The sequence below is a fragment of the Carex rostrata genome, chromosome 27 (genome assembly GCF_964058835.1).
Source record: "Carex rostrata chromosome 27, lpCarRost1.2, whole genome shotgun sequence".
NCBI classification, from domain to species: Eukaryota; Viridiplantae; Streptophyta; class Magnoliopsida; order Poales; family Cyperaceae; genus Carex; species Carex rostrata.
This window is the reverse complement of record NC_135944.1, coordinates 1,260,297-1,281,326: the sequence shown is the minus strand read 5'-3', so window position 1 is coordinate 1,281,326 and position 21,030 is coordinate 1,260,297. Positions and strand designations below refer to the sequence as shown.

General features: G+C 34.1%; 2 protein-coding genes across 2 annotated transcripts; one reads left to right on the top strand and one right to left on the bottom strand.

Moving 5' to 3' along the window:
- Positions 1-912: 912 nt before the first annotated feature.
- On the bottom strand, positions 913-3,964 carry LOC144544967 (LEAF RUST 10 DISEASE-RESISTANCE LOCUS RECEPTOR-LIKE PROTEIN KINASE-like 2.4). The gene is made up of 3 exons (XM_078293528.1): positions 3,272-3,964; positions 2,654-2,847; positions 913-2,119 (listed from the first exon to the last, which is right to left on the bottom strand). The coding sequence occupies exons 1-3, from the start codon at positions 3,898-3,900 to the stop codon at positions 1,002-1,004; spliced, it is 1,941 nt and encodes a 646-aa protein (XP_078149654.1). The 5' UTR covers positions 3,901-3,964; the 3' UTR covers positions 913-1,001.
- A 2,489-nt stretch (positions 3,965-6,453) lies between these two features.
- On the top strand, positions 6,454-8,950 carry LOC144545294 (rust resistance kinase Lr10-like). Its single transcript, XM_078293883.1, has 3 exons — positions 6,454-7,254; positions 7,650-7,673; positions 7,772-8,950. Exons 1-3 carry the CDS (start codon positions 6,501-6,503, stop codon positions 8,848-8,850), a joined length of 1,857 nt encoding a protein of 618 aa, XP_078150009.1. The 5' UTR covers positions 6,454-6,500; the 3' UTR covers positions 8,851-8,950.
- Positions 8,951-21,030: the final 12,080 nt, after the last annotated feature.

The window sequence follows — 21,030 nt, the reverse complement described above, 5'->3', positions numbered from 1 at the left end:
ACGAATATTATATAGTTGGATGACTTAATTTATAACATTTACTTAAATTAAATAATTTGTGCTGGCCATAACTGTCCATTTGTAATTTATCACCTATTTCTAATAGACGATTCTCAATCATTCAGATTCAGCAGTTATATATATTAATTAATCTCAATATCATTCAGCGTTTGAAAATACTATATAATATACATTGTAGTAACAGTAGAGAATAATTCCACAGGACACTTGATCAACCCTGTGATCTTGGCACTTGCACATCACGACCATTCAAATCTAATCATGCGGATCAAAAAAGGGCAAGCCTTCATATAGATCAATCATAGACGAGGCAAACGTGCACTTGGTACACCGAAATTTTTCACTATACCATAAAAAATTAAAATAAAAAAAAAAAAAAAAAAACCCGTTTGGGGGAATTCCATCCATATTTACCTAGGCCACAGATTTGCTCTGCGGTCTTATTTTGAGTGGATTGCAGAGCCAACCTCATTCTGTGGTCCACTAAAAATGGGACCGCATAACTAATCTGAGTCCTGGGTAAAGATGGAATTCTCTCAAAACGGAGGTGTTTTGTTTTGTTTTTTTTATTGTTTATGGTATATTAAAAAAATTCGGCTTGGTACATTCTTCAAATTTCAAGTGAATGTATAAATGCTTTAACGTCTCCTATTTTTCCACCGAGCCCCGGTGTGCTAATTGTTCTCTCCGCTCCTATATATTACGGTAGGAGAGAAAATTTATTGCACATTCTCTTCAATTTCTAATATAGATATATATCTTCAGTAATACCTAATAACATTTGGATATTTTAGTTTTATAAGAAATGAATCCAATATAATTTACACTCCAAATTTTCAAATATCTACCTTGCGTTATAATTAATAAAAATGCTTCAAGTCCGCGTGCTTTATTAATCTAGTTACATTAGGTACAAAGATACTAATTTCCACCAAAATCAAAGCAACAGATATTATTTTTTATTTAATTTTTTTGGATATTCAAAGCAAACTAATTTCTTCTGAAATTTCTGACAGCTCTATGCTACATGAATCAATTTGAGAGAATCTCACAGAGACGTCTTGTGGCGAGCCTGTCGTGAAAGGTCTCGGTGGCATCTCCAAACTGTCTGGATCACTCTGCAGCATCTCTATGACTCTACTCATGGAGGGCCGGTTCGATGCTCTCATTTGAATGCACCACAAGGCAACCTTATATAGGATTCCTTCTATTTCTCCAAATTGTACAACACTATTATTCGAGTTATAATTATGTGTCTCCTCTGCAAGGTTGAGTTGGTTGTAGATCCATGATGGATAATAGACTTGGCTCGAGCTCTCTGTATGATTATTAACATTTCGTCTGCCACTCGCCATCTCCATCAGCAGCATCCCAAAACTGTATACATCTGCCTTGAATGATACCACACCAAAGGCCCTTGATATTAGCTCAGGAGCTATATACCCTATTGTGCCACGTGCCGTGCTAAGTGTCACCTGGTTGTATTCTCTAGAGTATAATTTGGCAAGTCCAAAGTCGGAAATTTTTGGGATTAAGTCATGATCTAATAGGATATTGTGAGGCTTTATGTCGAAGTGCAATATTTGCATCTGACTCCCGCGATGAAGGTAGTCTATACCTCGTGCAATGCCTAGGGCTATCTCTCTTCTTTTCTCTACTGTAAAAGAATTGTAACTTGAAGAGAAGATATACTTATCAAGTGAGCCCTTTGACATATAAGGATAAACGAGTGCCCGTTTTGAACCCTCGGAGCAAAACCCAATAAGGTGCACTATGTTTGCGTGATGTATGTTACCGATCGTTGCCACTTCGCTAATGAAATCATCCCCATCACCCAATGAATTGGTCAACATTTTGACAGCCACCAGACGACCATTAAATAGTTTACCTTTGTAAACTGATCCAAAGCCACCTTGCCCAATCTTTTCTCTAAAATTGTTCGTCATTATAGATATCTCTACAAAATCATACCGTCTAACGGAAAACATTTCATGTTTTCTTAAAAACTTCTCAACATAATTGACTGATAGAGAAACTCGCTTGTACTTGTGAAGAAGGAATGAAAGTATTGTTAGTGGAACTAATGTAAGCCTTAGTCCTGCAAATAAAAAATTATTATTAGATCATGGATAATACAAATGAAGGACTCAAAGAGAGTAATGATTGTTATCAATCAAGTATGATTTGAACATCAAAATAATTATGGATTAATTATGCTTTATTCTAGATTTTGATCTCACTCTATCCTCCATCTGGAACTCAGCCACGTTTCAGTTATGTTGTTTTGAGCTATGTATTTCAAATTGATACCATTCAGTCCTTAGTCCCGTACTTAAGACTATTAATGTGTTTGTGCACTTATTCTTCTTCCCCTGTTTTTTTCACAGAGGAGAGCGTTCAAATAATTTACTGTAATTTGGGCCAAAAACTTTTAATAATTTACCAACTACCAGACTAAAATCGAAACCCAGTTTCAAATAGAGAAATCATAATCAAATAGAAAACTGATAAAACTTTTTTTTTCTTTATGGTCGAACTCATCAAACTGATTGCTTCAATAATTCATTGTTAATCTTTTATGGGCAGTAACTTGAACATAAAGGAAACTTATTTCTTTAGAAATGTTGCTTACCCAAGAAAACGAGAAGAATGTCCAATAGAGCAAGCAATATGACCATGAAACCAAAAACAACCAGCGAATTACTATAGCTTCCAAATTTTGGTGGTTGATAAGTGCATTGCAAAAATAATGACTGAAAGGAAAGAAACTGATGGAGCTTTTCGCCAATAGATAATTCATTATATCTATTTATAATCACGAACTGACTGCATTGGCAAACAAAAAGAATTGCATAAATAATAAAATATATATTACATAATCGATAAGAAAGTTAATTAGTTTAAATACACGTAACACTTCACTTAAGATGTACTATAGAAATATAATACTAGCTAGCTAGAACATAAATTTCACAGATTTAGGAGTAATTGAAAAATTGAAATAGATCTAATGAATTACATTGTTCTAATTGATCTAATTAATTAAGGTTGTCCTTTGCTGAACATAACAAATTGAAACACAAAAGTTGGCCCATCCATTTGAACCATTTTAAAAGCATAAATCTACTTAAAATCTCATCCAGTTAATATGATTTTTAAAGCACAAATTCGGCCGACAGCTAGCTGTGTAAATTTGGTAGAAATAGAGCTGCAAGACTATATTCGAGGAAAGATAGACACTTTTGTTTACCTGAAGATAGAACTCCAGCAATATGACAAAAGAGAACACTGATGGACAGCATCAACGTCCCAGCTTACCATTATTCCCCGTCTCAGCATCTTCATCATTTCGACACCATCAATCTCATCCCAAACCATTACCATATTGGAATCGATTAAAACGCTTCCTACAGGCCTACATGACTTGGGGGTGCTGCCAACAAGATTGAAAACTCCGGCATAAACTCTTGAACGAGGCCCATTCATAATTAGCTTGTAGTTATCTGAGTCATCTACTTCTTCAGTACAATTGAAGAAGTAGATAAAAATTTCAATAAAAGAAAAGCTGTATGGTGTAAATGAATGACGGTATTGATCCAAAGAAACAGTCTGATTTGGTAAGCCTCCTACTGCCAAGTCAGGATCAACAAGCCAAAATGTCTTGTTTTTGATGGACATATCTTTTACAAAATACTTGGTGGCTCCAATGTAAAACACGGTGTTGTTTCCCTCACAATACATCTCGTAGGCCTTCCAATTGCATGTTCCAGGAAGATGATAAGGATAAGTGAGGTTACCAAGCTCTCCACATGAAGAAGAGAAGGATCCTCCAAAATTATAAAAGAGGAAGAGAACAATGACAAAGTTTAGGAATTTCATGCTTCTTACTTTTTTGTATTGGTTAGCATATAAACCAGTTGTGAGTTATTGTTTTTTAAGAGAGATGCATATAAATGATGAGGAAGCATCAATGACAATGATGTCAAACAATTATCAATATAAGAAGTTTACCTGAAGATGATGTCCACCTAAATTTTTACTCTTATCCTCAATTAAAAAAAAATTACACAAATACCCTCCATTTATAAAAAAAAATGCCCAACCGCTGAGTTTCACAATAGTGGTTTTCTTCTTCTTCTTCTTCTTCTTTTTTTTCTTGAAAATTCTCAAGCAAATAACATATATTGCCTTGTTTTATTCATATCCTCAATTGTTCATTTGTGTAAATTTTGATATTGAGGTGATGAATAAAAATTTCGGTGATCTCCATATTTGTTTTAACTACAAATGATAATTTGGTTTATTCTTTTTGTAAATTCTTCATGTGAACTCCAGAGCCTGCTACTTTTTTAAGGGGGAATTTCACGTATTTCTTCCTCTAAACTCTAAAATTACGTATTTTTCTCTCTAAACTTTGAAATTATGTATTGCTCCCTCTAAACTTTGAAATTACGTATTTCCCCTCAAAACTACAAAAATTTAGAAATTTACCAATTTTATTATCTTTTATATTAAAACTATTTTCAAATTTATAAAATACTTATTTTACTCTTTATTGAAAACATAAAAAAATTGTAGCTTGTTTGAGAAAAATGTCGGTCTTATATTTTATTGTTTTTTGAGGCAAATGGTTCATTTATTTATGTATGGAGACGGTTTGCATTCAATGCCTATCATACTCAAATTTTGAATCCAATGAGTTTCTTTACCGTATGATATGTTAAAAGATCTGTGTGCGCTAGATCAACTCAAATCTTGAAGCGACATGCACCGATTAAATATAAGACCAACATTTTCCTTAAACAAACTACATTTTTTATGTTTTAAAAGGGTAAAATGGAAATTTTATAAATTTAAAATGAGTTATAATATAAAAGACAATAAATTGGTAAATTTATGAGTTTTTGAAGTTTTGAGGGAGAAATACATAATTTTAAAATTTGGAGGAATAAATACATAATTTTGAAGTTTTTGAGTGGTATACGTAAAATTCCCCTTTTTTAAAGGTTCACAGCCTGTCACTATTTTCTTCTTTTTGAATCAGTACCATAGCAACTGGACATGGCCAGTAATAACATGCAGCACTTGGAAGCATCTACGAAGTTTCTAAAAAAAAGAAAAAGAGAAAAAAAAAAAAATCAATTTGAAGCATCTTCCAGCATAAAAGCTGACATTGCTATCAGTCCACAAAGTTGATCAGTGCACGTGGTGGGGCCGCCCACTACGGAAGATAAGTAAGGAACCCAAAAAACATATATAATATAATCGTTATAAAAAAGCCGAACAAAGCTCCTAATCAAGAAAGAGAGTTCAATTGCACCGTGATTTGGTACGTGGTCCAATATATTTCGCATCATTTATTTATGATTTGGAATTGTTCAATATAATTTTCATAATAAAATATATTTGAAAACTAATTTTTATAATTTTTTATTAATTTTTTAGATAGATATAAAATCACTGTTTTATTGAGATTCTGAACCATCCAAATAAGTGATATTGTACCTATGTTAACAAATAGTACAAAAATTTTAAAAAATAAGTGATATTGTACCTATGTTCGGATCGACGGTTCGACTTTGAAAACGAAGTTAAACGATGTGAAACATATTGAAGCACAAAATTATAGTGCAGTTGAACGCTCCTCCCTAATCTATTAGCACGCCTATCTAATTAAAGTTTCAATAATTAATTATCTAATGCCTCTGAAACTCTTACATTATTGCACGTTACTCCCAATTAAATTATGACCGAATACCTAAATACACGTTGGTCAATTCTACACTACTTTTGATTTATCTCCACGTTGTAATCAAGACATTCCTTGAGATAATTAAAAATAAGATGATAATGACAAGTGACTTATCTTCTTGGAGATAAGTGTTGTAACCGCCAGCATCGTCTTTTGTCTAATTGATATTTGTATTATTGGTTTTTTTTTTTTTTTGGCACATCGATCCGTAAGTATTTTCATGTTAAGAAACAATATCCAGAAAATAAAAATATATGGGAAGCTTTCAATTAAAGAAAATGTCCCGATATTATAAGAATATTATATGAATTAAATGCCACGCTAGCTCTTTATAAAATATAATATCTTTGAATAATTTCCAATAAATAATGATGTCATATAATTTGTTTGGAAGTAATAATTGTCATAAAGCATTTTCTTGGAGTGACCAATAACGGTGGAAAGTAAAATTTTTGATTAATTTAAAATAAGTTGGGATATTTGTGCAGCAGTTGTACGAGTAGTGTTGGCGAATTTAAAAATTCTTCCTCTGCCTTTTTTTTTTTTCAAATTTTTTACAGTGAGACAAGCATCTCTTACATGTAAACGATATTAATTTATCATTTTATTTGAAACCTTTGTTTAATTTCCCACATGTGACACTTACTGTATCCTACTCAAAATTCTATTATCCCTATATTCTCTATTTCGCCTCTCCCATTTGGTTCTCTAGATCATTTCCTCTCCCATGGCACCACTCACCCATATACTTGCAATCGCACTCTTAATCTCTTATTTCCCTCCTATCATTATGGTGCTTTCTAAACAAACATATTCCAATGATTGTGGCCCATCAAGATGCAGCAAGCATGGACCCATAGTCAGGTACCCCTTCCGCCTCGACAGCCATGCACCGCACTGTGGCTATGACACCCTCGTCCTCTCTTGTTCAGGCGGCAACACGGTCTTAAGACTCCCCTTTTCGGGCGACTACAACGTAACCTCCATAGACTACAAAAAGTCGATGCTCATAATAACAAGATACTCTTGGACCCCTAATTGTCCATGGTCTCAAATTGCTGAACCCAACGTTACCGGTTCTCTCTTCAATCCTCCTTTTCCGGTAGACATAAGTTGGCTTAATTGCACAGATGTGCTCAACTCTTTCACAGTAAAGGAATTTTTAGCGGGTCCTATCTCCTGCCTCGGGTCTAAAGGCCGCTTTATCTATGTGGCCTGGGCTAATACCATCACTGCTGAGATTCCTACCACCTGCACCAAGACTAGAAACAGCACCTTGTTTACTGGACCAAAAATATCAGATCAATATTGGTGGACCCCTTCATCGTCTTCTGAATTCCAAAATTTGATTAGAGACTTTGAAGCAAGACCAGTCATTGCGCTGTATTGGCAGGATGAGTTGATCAACTGCAGCATGTGTGAGAAGAAATGGTGGCATCGGTGTGAATTCAACCAGAAAACAAAAAGATCATTCTGTCAAGGTGACCTTATAAGTTAAACTTCCCTCTAATAATTAGGATACAATTTAAAGTTAACTTTGGTTCTTTACTGCCCATGACTACCAATATTACAATGTTTATAAACATCATCCAACTAGAATTGAAGAAAATCTACCATTTTTAATATGACCCATGGCATATCCTATTTATAATTAAATTTGACAAAATATTTCTGAAAGTGTTATCCTGGCTCCTGGCCTCTTGTTTGACATCAAAAGTGCCATACTGTGCCGTTTCGTCCCTTTTATGCCTGTATTTATTATCATAATATGCCTGATGGCTATTAATTTCTCATTTATTTTTAATTAGTTTACAAATAAAGAGAACTAACTTACTGTCAGTACTAACATATAAACATTTTTTGTTTTCTTTTTCAGAATCTCAAATGGTGCTGAAAGTCGGTATGATTCCACAGAACTTGTGCTACTATGCTCAAGGATCAGATTTTATTACATTCTATTTAGCGTAAGAACCTAATGTTTTTTTTATTTGTCATTAGGTGTATCCATAGGCATAATGTCCCTTCTTCTTTTGGGAGGCATTGCTTTCTTCTTCATTCGTCGCCAGTCTAAGAAAAAGAAAACCATTCGTCAGAAAATCGAACTCTTCCTAACAAGCTACAGGGTGATGAATTCAACACGGTACACATACGACGACATCAAAAAGATAACTAAGAGTTTCAACAAAAGAATAGGTGCTGGGGCATTTGGGACAGTCTATAAAGGAGAGTTGCCAAACGGAATTCCAGTAGCCGTTAAGATGCTACATAGCTCGGTTTGGGGCGGAGAACAATTTGTAAATGAAGTAGCCACCATTGGAAGAATTCACCATGTACATGTTGTTCGCCTTTTGGGATTTTGCTCTGAAGGAGCGAAACAAGCACTTGTTTATGAATTCATGGAGAATGGGTCACTAGATAAGTACATATTCTCCACAAGAAATCGCCAATTTAGCATGGAAGAGATGCTTGTACTTGTTACTGGCATTGCAGATGGTATTGAATATTTACACCAGGGCTGTGACCAACGTATTCTTCACTTTGACATCAATCCCCAGAATATTTTGCTTGACCACAATTTGGTTCCTAAAATCTCCGATTTTGGTCTCTCTAAACTCTGTCCCAAGGATCAGAGCTACATGACCATAAGTGCGGCTAGGGGTACATTGGGTTATCTTGCTCCAGAAATGTACTCCAGAAATTTCGGAGCAGTCTCTTACAAATCAGATGTCTATAGTTTTGGCATGTTGATTTTGGAGATGGTAAGTGGAAGAAAGAACGCGGACCCCTTAAGAGGGGGCGAGGTTCACATTGAGGAGGTACCCTTCTCAGAGTGGATTTATGGACAATTAGCTCAAGGGAAAGACTTATGTCTAGTTCTTAATGTGGGAGGAAATGAAGAAATTGCAAAAAAGCTGGCCATTGTGGCATTATGGTGTATCCAATGGAGTCCAGAAGATCGACCTTCCATGACGAGAATTGTTCAAATGTTGGGGGAGAACTTGCAAATTTTGAGGATGCCCCCAAACCCTACAGTGCCTTCTTCATATTGTGTGGATACTTCTGGCCAAGGTAGCTAGGTGTTAGTCATACATAATTGAATTGTACTATATATATTTTTTTTTATATATATATCTTCTTTTACTTGAGAAGGAAGGTTCTTTGCCCAAACTGTTACTTCTAGCCAAGAGGTAACTTGGATTAGTAATACATTGTACTAAGTTGTATCGATGAAACATGAAATTAGTTAAACTTTTTGATGGAGTAAGTTCTTTTTTATTTTTGTGTATCATTTAGCATTTTCGTCTTCCGCAAATTTGGGGTTGAAATGTTTAATTCACTAAACAAGATAATCTGACATCTCGAAGGTCGTGGAGCTCCAGAAACTTAGACACTAAACAAGTGTCTCTTAACTGTTCTATTTACTATTACGTATACTTGCTTATTTTTAAGTTTCTTGATTGCGCCAAGAACTACTTACGTAGACACGATATTTAGTTTTATAATTGACTATCAAACTATACACTTTAAAAAAATTTTAAAATGCCCCATATTCACCCCTCTAAGTGCCGTTTGGGGCAACATTAGTTATTACCAATGTCATTTAGATACTTCATCTATGGTTCCATATCCATATCGAATACCTATAAGCGTTCGACAGATCCCTGGTATGTATCAGATAAGATCTCCGATACGTATCCGATATGCACAGTTTCAACCAATCTGCCTATTTCAGTCATTTCAGATTTTTGGTCCACAGTTCTGTGGTCCATAGACCGGTTAAATGGGTTCACCGTGAGCCGTGCAACATCGTACAAAATGAATTGCTTAGTGGGAATCAAATCCAATTTAAACTAGTTACCAACCAAAGCACATATATGCCACTGCACTTAGTTCAAAGTGAAAGAATGCTTTACGTACCTCCTTAGTGGGCGCCATCATCTGCATTAACCCACTTGTGTACCGACCTGCTATTAATTCAATTTTGGTTGCTGGAAATTGATTTGTCAACTACCGCGTCCAGAAACATTGAATTTCTTTGAAAGGGGAAATGTAACAAATACTGATACTCAATATGAAAAACATGCGAAGACTCACTCGGTTTTTAGCAAATTTCTATTAAAATTTATAGAAAGGATTCTCAGCATCAAGTTTATTTTTTTGTTCAGAAGAAGTTTCGTATTAATTGTGATGTCATAATGACATCTCTTCGTAAGAAAACTTTCCTTCATCGATCCTTACATTTTGAAATTGTTTCAGTTGTTCTTTTGGATTTTTTTTTCTTATATATTGACACAAAGCGGTCCCATTACGATCTTGTCCGTTAAGTTCATGTACTGATTTAGTAGTAATTAAGAAAAATATAGAATCACAAATAAAACAAAACACTCAAAACTTTCTATTCAAATTTCGCTGTCCCAGCAAGGATTTCATACATATTTAAAGGGAAAAAAAACAAAATTAAAACTATCATAAGAAATACAAACGCATTAAATACTGTTAATACTAAATTTTAGCAAACTAACAAAAGTTCAATTCTTATCAAAATCCAGGAGTCAAAGAAAATAAATGTTCAATTTTTTTAATACTCCTAGAAGACCACCATGCATAATATCACCCATGCATATATCTCTATGTTGAATGGATATGGGTACGACAATTTTCAAAAATCTAGAATACGATACGTCTATTATATATATATTATTTTTTATTATTTTATATGTTGCATTTAAATAATCATAAAGGTTCACGGGTGTGGGCGCGGTTAATGGCTCGATCCAACTGTATCCAGCAGTTTCAACGGAGTATCGGCGACCGTATCAACTGAATAATGATACATCATGTGAGCGGATACGTATCAGGTGCCGGTATCCGATACGGGTACGGAGCCTATAATGGAGTATCCGAGTAACATAGATGTATCTTAATAAAAAGATTATTCAGTCAAACTTGTTGAATTAATTTTTGGAAGTACGGTCGAGACTATTGAATAGGTGGATCACATTTCAAGTTGTATATATCAATCCTTGATCAGCCTAATCTGTTGTGGTCATGATCTATGTCTGAATCTAAATCGGATATATCTTCAATACACACCACGTCTTAAATGGTCAGATTTTATCACTTACACCAAACTTCATATATACATTATGTTATAAAAAGTTTTTTTTTTTCTAAAACATCGTCGTTTGAATGACATCCACTACTAGTGCACAACACATCACCAATGCATAATAACCAACGATTTTCCATTTTTCTAAGTAACAGTCAGTTTAAATCTTATGGGGCCGGTAAAAGCTAAGGAGGCTTAATGGTAGAGATGCCTTAAGTTCAGGGCAAAGGATTAAGATTCAAGCAAAAGGAGGCTAAATGAGGGATTCTTAATTCTTCTCAAGGAATCGATGTTCGAAAGTATTAAAAACTAAGGAAGTGAAATGAAGCTTAAGGAGGCTCAACCCCCCTCAGATTTGTAAATAATTAACGGTATCATCAATAATGGTTCATTTCTAACAAATAGTCAGTGAAAATGAACCTACTTTACATACTGTTCATATAATAGTACCGTTGGTGATAGGTGAACATTCACAAATTGTCCTTCTATATGACCGTTGATGAATTTAGGCACTAATTATCATATGTTTATATAAAATAATCACTGCTGATAGGTGAGCATTCACCAACGAAGTTGTAAATGAAATGTTTTTGTCTGACAATTAAAATTATATATGCCTAGTGTCTAAAGCTGAGTCTTGCAAAAAGTAATTAAGCATGCTGACCTATGCTCTTTGATTCCTCACCCAAAGTAATTTGAACTAGGGAACTATTTGTTTCCGTATATTTGAGAACCACTCGGCCTTAATTTCTTACCAATATATACCAGATATTGGACCTTAATTTCTAAAATACCATACTACCACTATTTTTCAAAAAAAAAAAATTCTAAAATACCAATGCCAGATATTGGGCCCTAATTTCTTACCGATAATACATATTGGGCCTTAATTTCTGGGTTGAAAATGGTCTTCTGTTGTGTCTTATTACGCTGGACTATATTGGTGTAGCAAATTATTGCAATCTATAGAAAAAAAAAAAAAAAAATTATTGCACATGATGCATATTTATTACTATATTTCAATCTATAGTTTTCCAATCAATAGCTTCCCATAGTAGATAAATGTGTCATTAAATTTGTGTTCTTAAAAAAGAAGAGAACTGGCCTTCTGTAAAATGCTTTCTTCTGTGTAGATGGACGATAGTATTAAATTGCACAAGCAACCAGCTTAGATATTTTTTTTTAAATATAAAAAAATGTAAAAGAGAGTCAGCTCTTAAGAGTATTAAATTCGAGGTCTTGGTCTAGATTTCGAGGTCTCGCCTCAATAAATTAAAACACTGCTAGTCTTTCCATGACTATATAATTGACGTTGTTGCTTTGCAGTCGTATCTGACAATTGAAATAAGTGGAACTAAGGAACTTTATCTGTGCCAATATTTTTACTGTTATTATTTATCTACTTGTGCTATAATTTTATTTTAACAACTTAATAAGTTATTTTATTATTTTATACTTTAATTATCTTATCGAACAGGACTACTTGACAGTTGGTTCAAGATTCACTGTTTGACTTTTTTTTAAATACATTCCTGTAAGATACAGAGTATTCTCTTGTTAAGTACAATCCTAGAATATTCCATTGAGCCAATATAATTAGAGGATTTGTCTTTAATCTGATCGTGAAAATTGAATTCAAGAAATACGTTGAAAGGACTAAAACAAGAAAAGAAAAAGAAAGCCATGTATCTTATTTTTAATTTATCAATAAAATATAAGATTAGAGGCTTGACCCCTATCTCATTTTAAAAAGAAAAGAAGAAGAAAAACATATCAAACGAGTTAAATTTGGTAGATCTCAAAGAATGGGGAAAAAAAACAAGGTATGTGACTATTTGAATAATCAATGTGCCTTCCAACTTTAAGAAGAAAGTTTGTATATGTAAATCATGTTTATCTAATATTTAAGAGTAACTTTTTGATTGGAGAACAAAAGGTTTTTGGAGATAACACGTGTTCCTTTCACTCTCCTCCTTTCAGATTAAATGCGGCGGTAAATTAACATGTTTACAAAGCTGAAAATTTTGTTATCCCTGAGGCTCTCATTCTTACCCGTGCTTAGTTACACATTTCAGTCAACAGTTAAAAGATTTATGGTAGAACAATTATATAAAATCAAAGCAAGTATTAAATAGTTGGATGGCTTAACCTCCAATCTTTACTAAAAAAAAAAATAATAATAACTCTTGGGCAATTGTTTTGGACAGGCCTGCCCTGGCTCAGGATACCCAGAGCGGCGACCCTGAACCCCAAAATCCAATAGGCCCCCAAATACGAAAAAATAACTTATATATATAAATTAATCTGGGCTGAACTTTGTGCAAACATGGTTTTTCAGCTGAACTTTGTGCAAATGCAATTCTTTTGTCTTGGCCAAAAAAAAAAAAAAAAAAAAAAAAGGCATTTCTCTTCGTGATATGACAAACAAGGAAAGGATTTAGAAAAAGCAGAGAAAAGGGGACGTAGTCAACTCATTAAAATATATAGGTAACTGCGAATCCCATACCAAATTAAGCCTATCCATAATTCTTTAGATTCTATCAGCAATTGTCCGTCTATCAGTCTGAAACTGAGTGAGGCATCCGTATCCACGAAAACAATTTAAAAACCTAGATCTAGGAATTCAGATGTTTGTTCGTTCTTTGTAAATCGATTTACAAACAAACGATGGATTGAGGGAAATTAATAAACTTAGTTTTTTTTTACAGGTCACGATCTCGTTCTATGATTGCGAGTGCGAGACATAGTTTTGATTGAGTGAGGCAAAGACGGCGTTTGATTAGGGCAAGACCGACGCAGCGACGCATCAACACAGCATCTAGACTGGGTGAGGCGTGGCGGCGACTCTGGCCTCTAGATTGGACTACCGGCAGCTCAGCGCTGCGTCTACCTCATTACTAGGTTTTATCCTTCTATTATTTTATTTTATTTTTAATTGTTTCCTATAAAACGTGCATCAGGTAACGAAAAAAGAAACATAAAAAGAGAGGGAAAAGAAAAATAAAACCTTAAAAAAGTTCTATTCAAAAGCTTTGAAAAAAAAAATTAAACTACAAAATGAGTCTTTCAAAAATTAAAGCAACTTTTCTTCCGCACCGGGCCTCAAAATTTTCAAGACCGCCCTGGTTTTGGATTCTCAAACTATTGCAGGATCATTTTGGAATAGTGCCACTTCTCAGTCCTTGGACCAAGGGATAAGCAAATCACGACCATTCAAATCTTATCCTGTGGATCAGAAAAAGGCGAGGACTTTATGCAGTTCATTGACAAATGAGGGATGAGTCATACGTGCATTTGCTTTAACAACTCCCCAGTTTTTCACTTGTTAGTTGTTGCCATCTATAGTGCTGCGCTCTCCGCTTTTCCTATTGTACGAGGGAAAATGTTTCCACACATGCCCCTACAATTTTGAATATAACTATATATCTTCAATAATTCCTAACCATTTTGAATATTTTAGTTTTTTAAGAAATTAGGGAAATAAAATACTCTTAAATTTTTAAATCTGTCTTATGCATACCAGAATCACAGAAGAAACAGTGTATTAGAAGAAATACAATTAGTATAGGCTGAGAATGTAATTATTATACTCTGCCGCTTGGCTGGTCATTTTGACTATCCCCTAGCTGGCTTGTGTCTTGTCTCCACTTAGATGCTTGGGTCAGTTCTTTAAAATTAGATTGTTGTTCTTTTCACATTTTTCTACCTAACTTTTTTAATCTTCCATTTATTTCTTGATTCATCCTCATAATCGAATCCAGCTTTTATACCAAGTTGAAATTCGAGGGGAAGATAATTAATTTTATTAATATCTGATATTATTTCTCTCTTTATGAATCTTGGCAGTTGCTGCCGATATCTGATATTATTTCAATCTCTAATACGGCGTCTATTTATAAGCTACATAATCCAAAGATCCAATAAATTATTTCGTTTTTTTTTTTTGAGAAACTGATAGTGGCTATCAGTATATTACATCAATATACCTACTTATAACAACAACTAAACAAGAAACAACCAAAGCAACGGCTACCTAAGTTTAGAAATGTAAAACACTAAATGAAACAACCTAACAGTGCTTCAACCACAGCCGCACTTCCTGTGTAGCCTGATTCGCCAGTACCATTGAATGAATGAGTCCCTTTTCCATCAAAAATGAGTTTGTTTCGATTTTTCCAAATATGCCAGCAGCCACCAAAGAATAAAGAACCCCATGTTGGACCTCCCACTTGGACTCTACCCTCAATAAATTATTTCGTAAGTACATGATTTGCGATATGTGCAATTAATGCTGTTTGATCTCTAATTGATTCTTTATCTTCAATATATGCTAATTAATACTTCGTAAAAAGAAAAATAAGAAGTAAAAAAATCAATAACTAGTCACAGTAGATAAATTTGTTCTTAAAGTTGTCTACATAAAAAAAGAAAAGGGAGTTGGCATTTTGTGAATTGGGCTTTGTTCCTTGTACAGATGGACTAGAATATTAGATTGCACCTCCCTCAAGCTTAATTTTTTTTCATAAAAACTAAAATAGAATTGGCCGATAAGAATGGGAGAATATTTGTGACGATAAAAGTGATTATCTATGATGGTATACCGTTATAAAAGTGTTTTTTTTATTAGTGACGATAGTATTTGTGACAGTATACCGACAGTATTTGTTCTATATGTAAGATGAACTTGAATTCGAGGTCTTGGATGACTTTAGATTTTCAAGGTCTTTTCTCGAAGAACTAACAATGCTAGTCTTTCGATGGTTATAGAATTGGCGTAAATGTAAGATGAACTTGAATTCGAGGTCTTGGAAGACTTTTAGATTTTCGAGGTCTTGGATGACTTTAGATTTTCGAGGTCTTTTCTCGAAGAACTAACAATGATAGTCTTTCGATCGATGATTATAGAATTGGGGTAGTTGCAATCGTACCTAACAAATGGAATTATAATATATATTTGCAGTCAAACTTCCTTTTCTGCATTTAACCCTCTATATATATTCCAGTCAAAAGGAATAGTCAATTCTAACCGGTGGATGGATCTGCACGAACATAGTAAATTATATTAATGCATAGTCACAGATAATTACACAAGCCTAAAATCAAGCCCAGTGCGTCAATTGAGTAAAACTTGGGCCAAACTATGTGTCTAATGATATACTAACAATTACTTAATTGTGCTCCTCAATTATAAAGCACAACAACTAATTTGCATTATATGTTGTTGAATTTAGGTTTCTCTATAGATAAATAAAAAATCAATGATACTAATTCGAGTGGAAAGTGACCCAAGAGCAAGAGAAAATTGTTTTTTGTGAATAGAAATAGAGAAGAGAGATAATTAGAATTACCAAAATGCCCATGTGGAAGTTTTGATTACCGGCTGGCTACTCTTAATTTTTTTGCTTGCAACAATGCACTTATGCACAACTCAAAGTTCTTAATTATCATTAGGTACACACTACAATTTTCAACAGAATGTTCGGTAGAATTCTAATTTTTAAACTTTTAAATATTACCAAAAAAAAACAAATCAATAGCTTAAATTACATTTTGGGTAATGCCTTAGTCAGAGTATTTGGTAACGGGCTAGGCCTATCTTTTTTTGGGCTTTTAAATTATCTCCTATAGAGATGAACCCATTTCGGAGTTGAAGACAAGCGGGTTATTTATCAGGTTTCAATTGTTGATTATTATTAGTATCACAGCATGCAAAAACAAAGCTTATAGCATAATATAGAATCGAGACAGGCCTTAATTCTGCGAAATTTCATATTTTCTTTCTCTTTTAAAAATACTGCCATTAAAAGCCTTGCAAATCCACAAAGTGGCAAAGACACATAGCTCCCATTTGAGAGGTCATAGGTTCGAAAAATGTGTTGGATGGCTTGATTCTCAATCCATATTTTTAAAAAAAAGAAGTCTCGCAAATCATATAGGACACGGCTCGACAAGAAGACAGAAAAATCTAGTTTCAAACCCGTACAAAAAAATTTAGTGTCAAACCCTGTATTATAAAAAGAAAAATAAAATAAGAAACAAAAACAATCTGATATTTTTATTGAAAAAAAAAATAGAAATTAAATTCACGGGCAAGAACAGTCTTAGTCCATCGTGGCCTTTTAATTAATGAGGTGGGCTATTAGAAGGATCAGACAACACTCCAATTTATAGGTTCTTCTAATTATCTCAGTCCTTGGTGAACCTGTAATGAGTCTCTACAGGCCCAGTAGCTCACCGTGTCTGAGAAAGCTCCGACAATCATCCATAACCCGTGCAGACTGACATATTTACGATCTTTCAAGAGGGAAAATCACCAGATTTATCTAGATTATATAATACTTTATCGTCTATATATTTTTATGTTACAAGGTTAATTGCTAGTATAGTGTACCCATAAAAATTTTAATACCTTTCTGTTTTTCCTAATTATTCGTGTAACTAATTATTAACATAAAAATAAAATAAATTGTCAATTGATTTGAAGATGGGACTATACAGGAAAGTTTACTACCAAATCCTTATATCGAATTTTAAATTCTAGGGGTGCTAATACTGAAATACAATACATATTCATTTTTTTTTTTTTGTTTAATCATACCAAACTAGTTTCCTCTGAAATCTCTGATTCTCAATTTGAGAGCCTCTCACAGAGACCTCGCTTGGTGATTGAAACATATGTTAGTTATTCCAACATAGACTGGCCTAAGTTATTTATGTTTTTAATGTTTTAGTTACATACGAAATGAATGTAACAAAATGAAAATTTTAAATTGTTTACCTTATGTTAATAAAAAAGCTGCAAGATGGCTGTCATTAATCTATAGCTACATTAGATACATGGATACATTGGGATACAACACATATTCTTTTTTCTTTTTCTTTTTTAATTATACCGAACTAATTTCCTTAGAAATCTCTGACAGCTCAATTTGAGAGCCTCTCACAGAGACCTCACTTGGTGAGCATGTGGTGAAAGGTTTTGGTGGCATCTCCAAGCTATCAGGATCACTCTGTAGCATCTCTATCACTCTACTCATGGATAGGCAGTTAGATACGCTCGATTGAATGCACCACAAGGCAACCTTATACAAGATTCCTTCTATTTCTCCAAATTGTACAACACTATTGTGCAAGTTACAATTATGTATCTCGTCTGCAAGTTTGAGTTGCCCGTAGATCCATGATGGATAATAATTAAACTTGGCTCGAGCTCTCTGCATGATTGTTGACGTTTCTTCTTCCACTCACCATCTCCATCAGTACCATCCCAAAGCTATAAACATCTACCTTGTATGATATTACACCAAAGGCCCTTGATACTAGCTCGGGAGCTGTATATCCGGGTGTACCCCGAACCATGCTTAGTTTAACCAAGTTGTGATCTCTGGAGTATAATTTGGCAAAGTCCAAAGTCTGCAATTTTTGGTGTCAGGTCATGATCCAATAGGATATTGTGTCGAAGTGCAAAAAAAAAAAGGTTATATGCTGATTATTTCTTATAGGTACGTGCATGATTGTCTTTTCTGAAGTAATTTCTTAGGTGATTGGCAAGTAATTAAGGATTTATGAGTGACAGTTCAAGTTATGTCTCTCAAGTTTACAGTAGTCGATAGATGTTAACAAACATTAAAAAAAGGTAGAAACTTTTTCCATAAATATTGTTAAAATCAATCTGATTGGTGCGATGGAGAACATTTATATTAAATGGAGAAGGCTCTCCAATCCCACATTCATATTTGGCGTTGTTACATATTTCGTATACTCAGAATCAGAATGGGGATTGGCATGTTCTCTATTGTATCTGAATTTGAAGACTTGATAAGAATCAACTAACTCAGATTTTTACAAAATGATTTGTTTTTGTGCTAAAAATATAAACAAATATATATATAAAAAAAACAATCAAAAAGCCTGAAAGAATTAATTACACATTGGATTGAAAATAAAATATTACATAATTGATAACGATGCTTGACTTTTAGTTGTATATGTGTATGTCTTATAACTGTTATTTGTTAGCTTTGTGCATGGCTTGTATATTGGACTCTGGCCTTGACTTAATCATGTTTTTCTATGTAACAATTTACAAATTTGACTCTTCCATTATGATTTATGACCACAACAAAGTAAATTTGTACAAGTTGAACATCTTGGGCCTTTATACCAATATTACATATTGGCCCTAAGTTTCTTGCAATCGCTACATGTTGGGCTTATAATTTCTTACTAGTACCACAAAGTGGGGCCATTATTTCTTAGTTCTTACAACAATGTGTTATATATAATTATATATACCTAAACTCATTTTTTTCTCTCCGTTTTTTTTTTCTGTACAGCATGGAGTCAAAGTATAATATTTAACAAAAAATGTGGAATCCATATTGATTAAGTACAACTTAATTTAGTCTCTTTTTATTTTTCATTTAACGATCATGCATATGAGAATTATATATTCTCCCACATTTCGTACACGGGAATCAAATTACAAAGATCCTTAACTCTAAACCCTCAATGAAGAACAATTAGTACAGACAATAAACCATAGAAGGAAAAAATCGGAATCGGAATCGGGATCGGTCTTGACCGATTCCGGTTTGGAATCGGTGAATCGGCCAATTCGGCTCGGAAAATCGGAAAAAATGATAAAAATATAATTTGTCAACAACTTTTGTTTAAACAAACGATTACAATCAAATAATTCATTAAAAAAATATAATACAAATATTTCAATACTTGTATTTGAACATTTCAATACTTGTATATAGTACAAATTACAAGGATTATATATAAATATGGTTGTGTTCCTAAATAAGGCTAGTATGTTGGGGTGGTAGATGTATGGACCTTAATTTATTCAAGAGATCTAGAGTTCGAATCACTGTTTCAGCCATTTCGATAGAATTGGATCATCTCGGTTGAAATTTGACTGGAATCAATACGTTTTGGCTGGAATTTGGCCGGAATTGGGCCGTTTCGGCCGAAATTTGAGTCTAGTGCATAACTCGGTTAGAAATCAGATCGGTACTATCCAATTCCGATCCGGAATGGCCGATTTTTCCTTCTATGCAATAAACGTAATAAAGAAGTTATACAGAGGAAGTTGCTTCTAAAACCAGTATCTCTGTTCAATATCCCTCTGGAAGGCTAAATTTTTTTTTTTTTTTTTTTGAAAACTTTCGCAGAAGCTACGAAGTCGTGAGAGAGAATCGAACTCTCGACCTTCGGGTACAACAACCTGAGGGGATACGTAATTCTAAAGTCGCGGTTTGACCAAAAAAATTCTGAAGTGACTAGTACTCGTCAAATGCAAGAAAAACCAGCTGAAACCATGTCCAAAGGCCCAGAGATGAGCAAGACCACAGTTATAAACCTACTGCCTCAAAACCAAACCCAAAACCATGCTCCTGGCACCTTGCCAAGTTCAAATCTGAAGAAAACCGAGCAAATGAACAAAGAGATCGATGAAAACTAGAAGAAGCCAAGCAGAAACCCTAGAAACTGGGTTTTATTGGCCAGCGCTGCCTCTAACCACCGCAGGCTGCCGACGACCTTACCATTGTGCTCATGGGAGCAAGGCAATCTCAGCCATCATATCCCCTGAGCCAATGGTGACCGGAGACGACCGGACCACCAAAGTCATGGCCAGGGTAGAAACTCTGACAAGCCTCCATCAGAATAGCACGAATTTTGAAGCAACTGGAACGGTCTGATCCTGGCTCAAAGAAGAGTTCATACTCCATTTTGGATTGTTTATTTTTTGTTGACACTTTCATTGTTTTTCCCAATCAAATAGTATAGTTGTTTCATTGAGTTTCCAGGTGATACTATATCTCCGAAAATTTTATACTCCCAGTAATTTTTTTCAACTATATCTCCATGCTCAAATTAATCCATCTTGGAACTTTTAACCCTCATATTATGCAATTATGCCTGACAAATTTTACCTTACTTTAGAAATAAAGCTATTTACCCTTGCCAAATGTGAATTCTTACTATGTACTGAAAAACTGCAAACTAGCATTTCAAGGACATTAATTTGATATTACTCAATCGAAAATGCAAGTATGTAGGCTTCACTTGAAAGAAAGCTTACCTACATGACAACAGCATATATAGACATTAGTCATACCATCCTGTAGTAGTAATA

What these genes read in the sequence shown, in the direction of transcription:
- LOC144544967 (XM_078293528.1), bottom strand. Translation starts at nt 3,900, where the DNA reads ATGAAATTCCTAAACTTTGTCATTGTTCTCTTCCTCTTTTATAATTTT. An exon ending in TGCTGGAGTTCTATCTTCAG is followed by an intron (nt 2,848 to 3,271) that starts GTAAACAAAAGT and finishes TTGCCAATGCAG; the next exon opens with TCAGTTCGTGATTATAAATA. An exon ending in CATTCTTCTCGTTTTCTTGG is followed by an intron (nt 2,120 to 2,653) that starts GTAAGCAACATT and finishes TTTTATTTGCAG; the next exon opens with GACTAAGGCTTACATTAGTT.
- LOC144545294 (XM_078293883.1), top strand. Translation starts at nt 6,501, where the DNA reads ATGGCACCACTCACCCATATACTTGCAATCGCACTCTTAATCTCTTAT. An exon ending in AAAAAGATCATTCTGTCAAG is followed by an intron (nt 7,255 to 7,649) that starts GTGACCTTATAA and finishes TTTCTTTTTCAG; the next exon opens with AATCTCAAATGGTGCTGAAA. An exon ending in TCAAATGGTGCTGAAAGTCG is followed by an intron (nt 7,674 to 7,771) that starts GTATGATTCCAC and finishes ATTTGTCATTAG; the next exon opens with GTGTATCCATAGGCATAATG.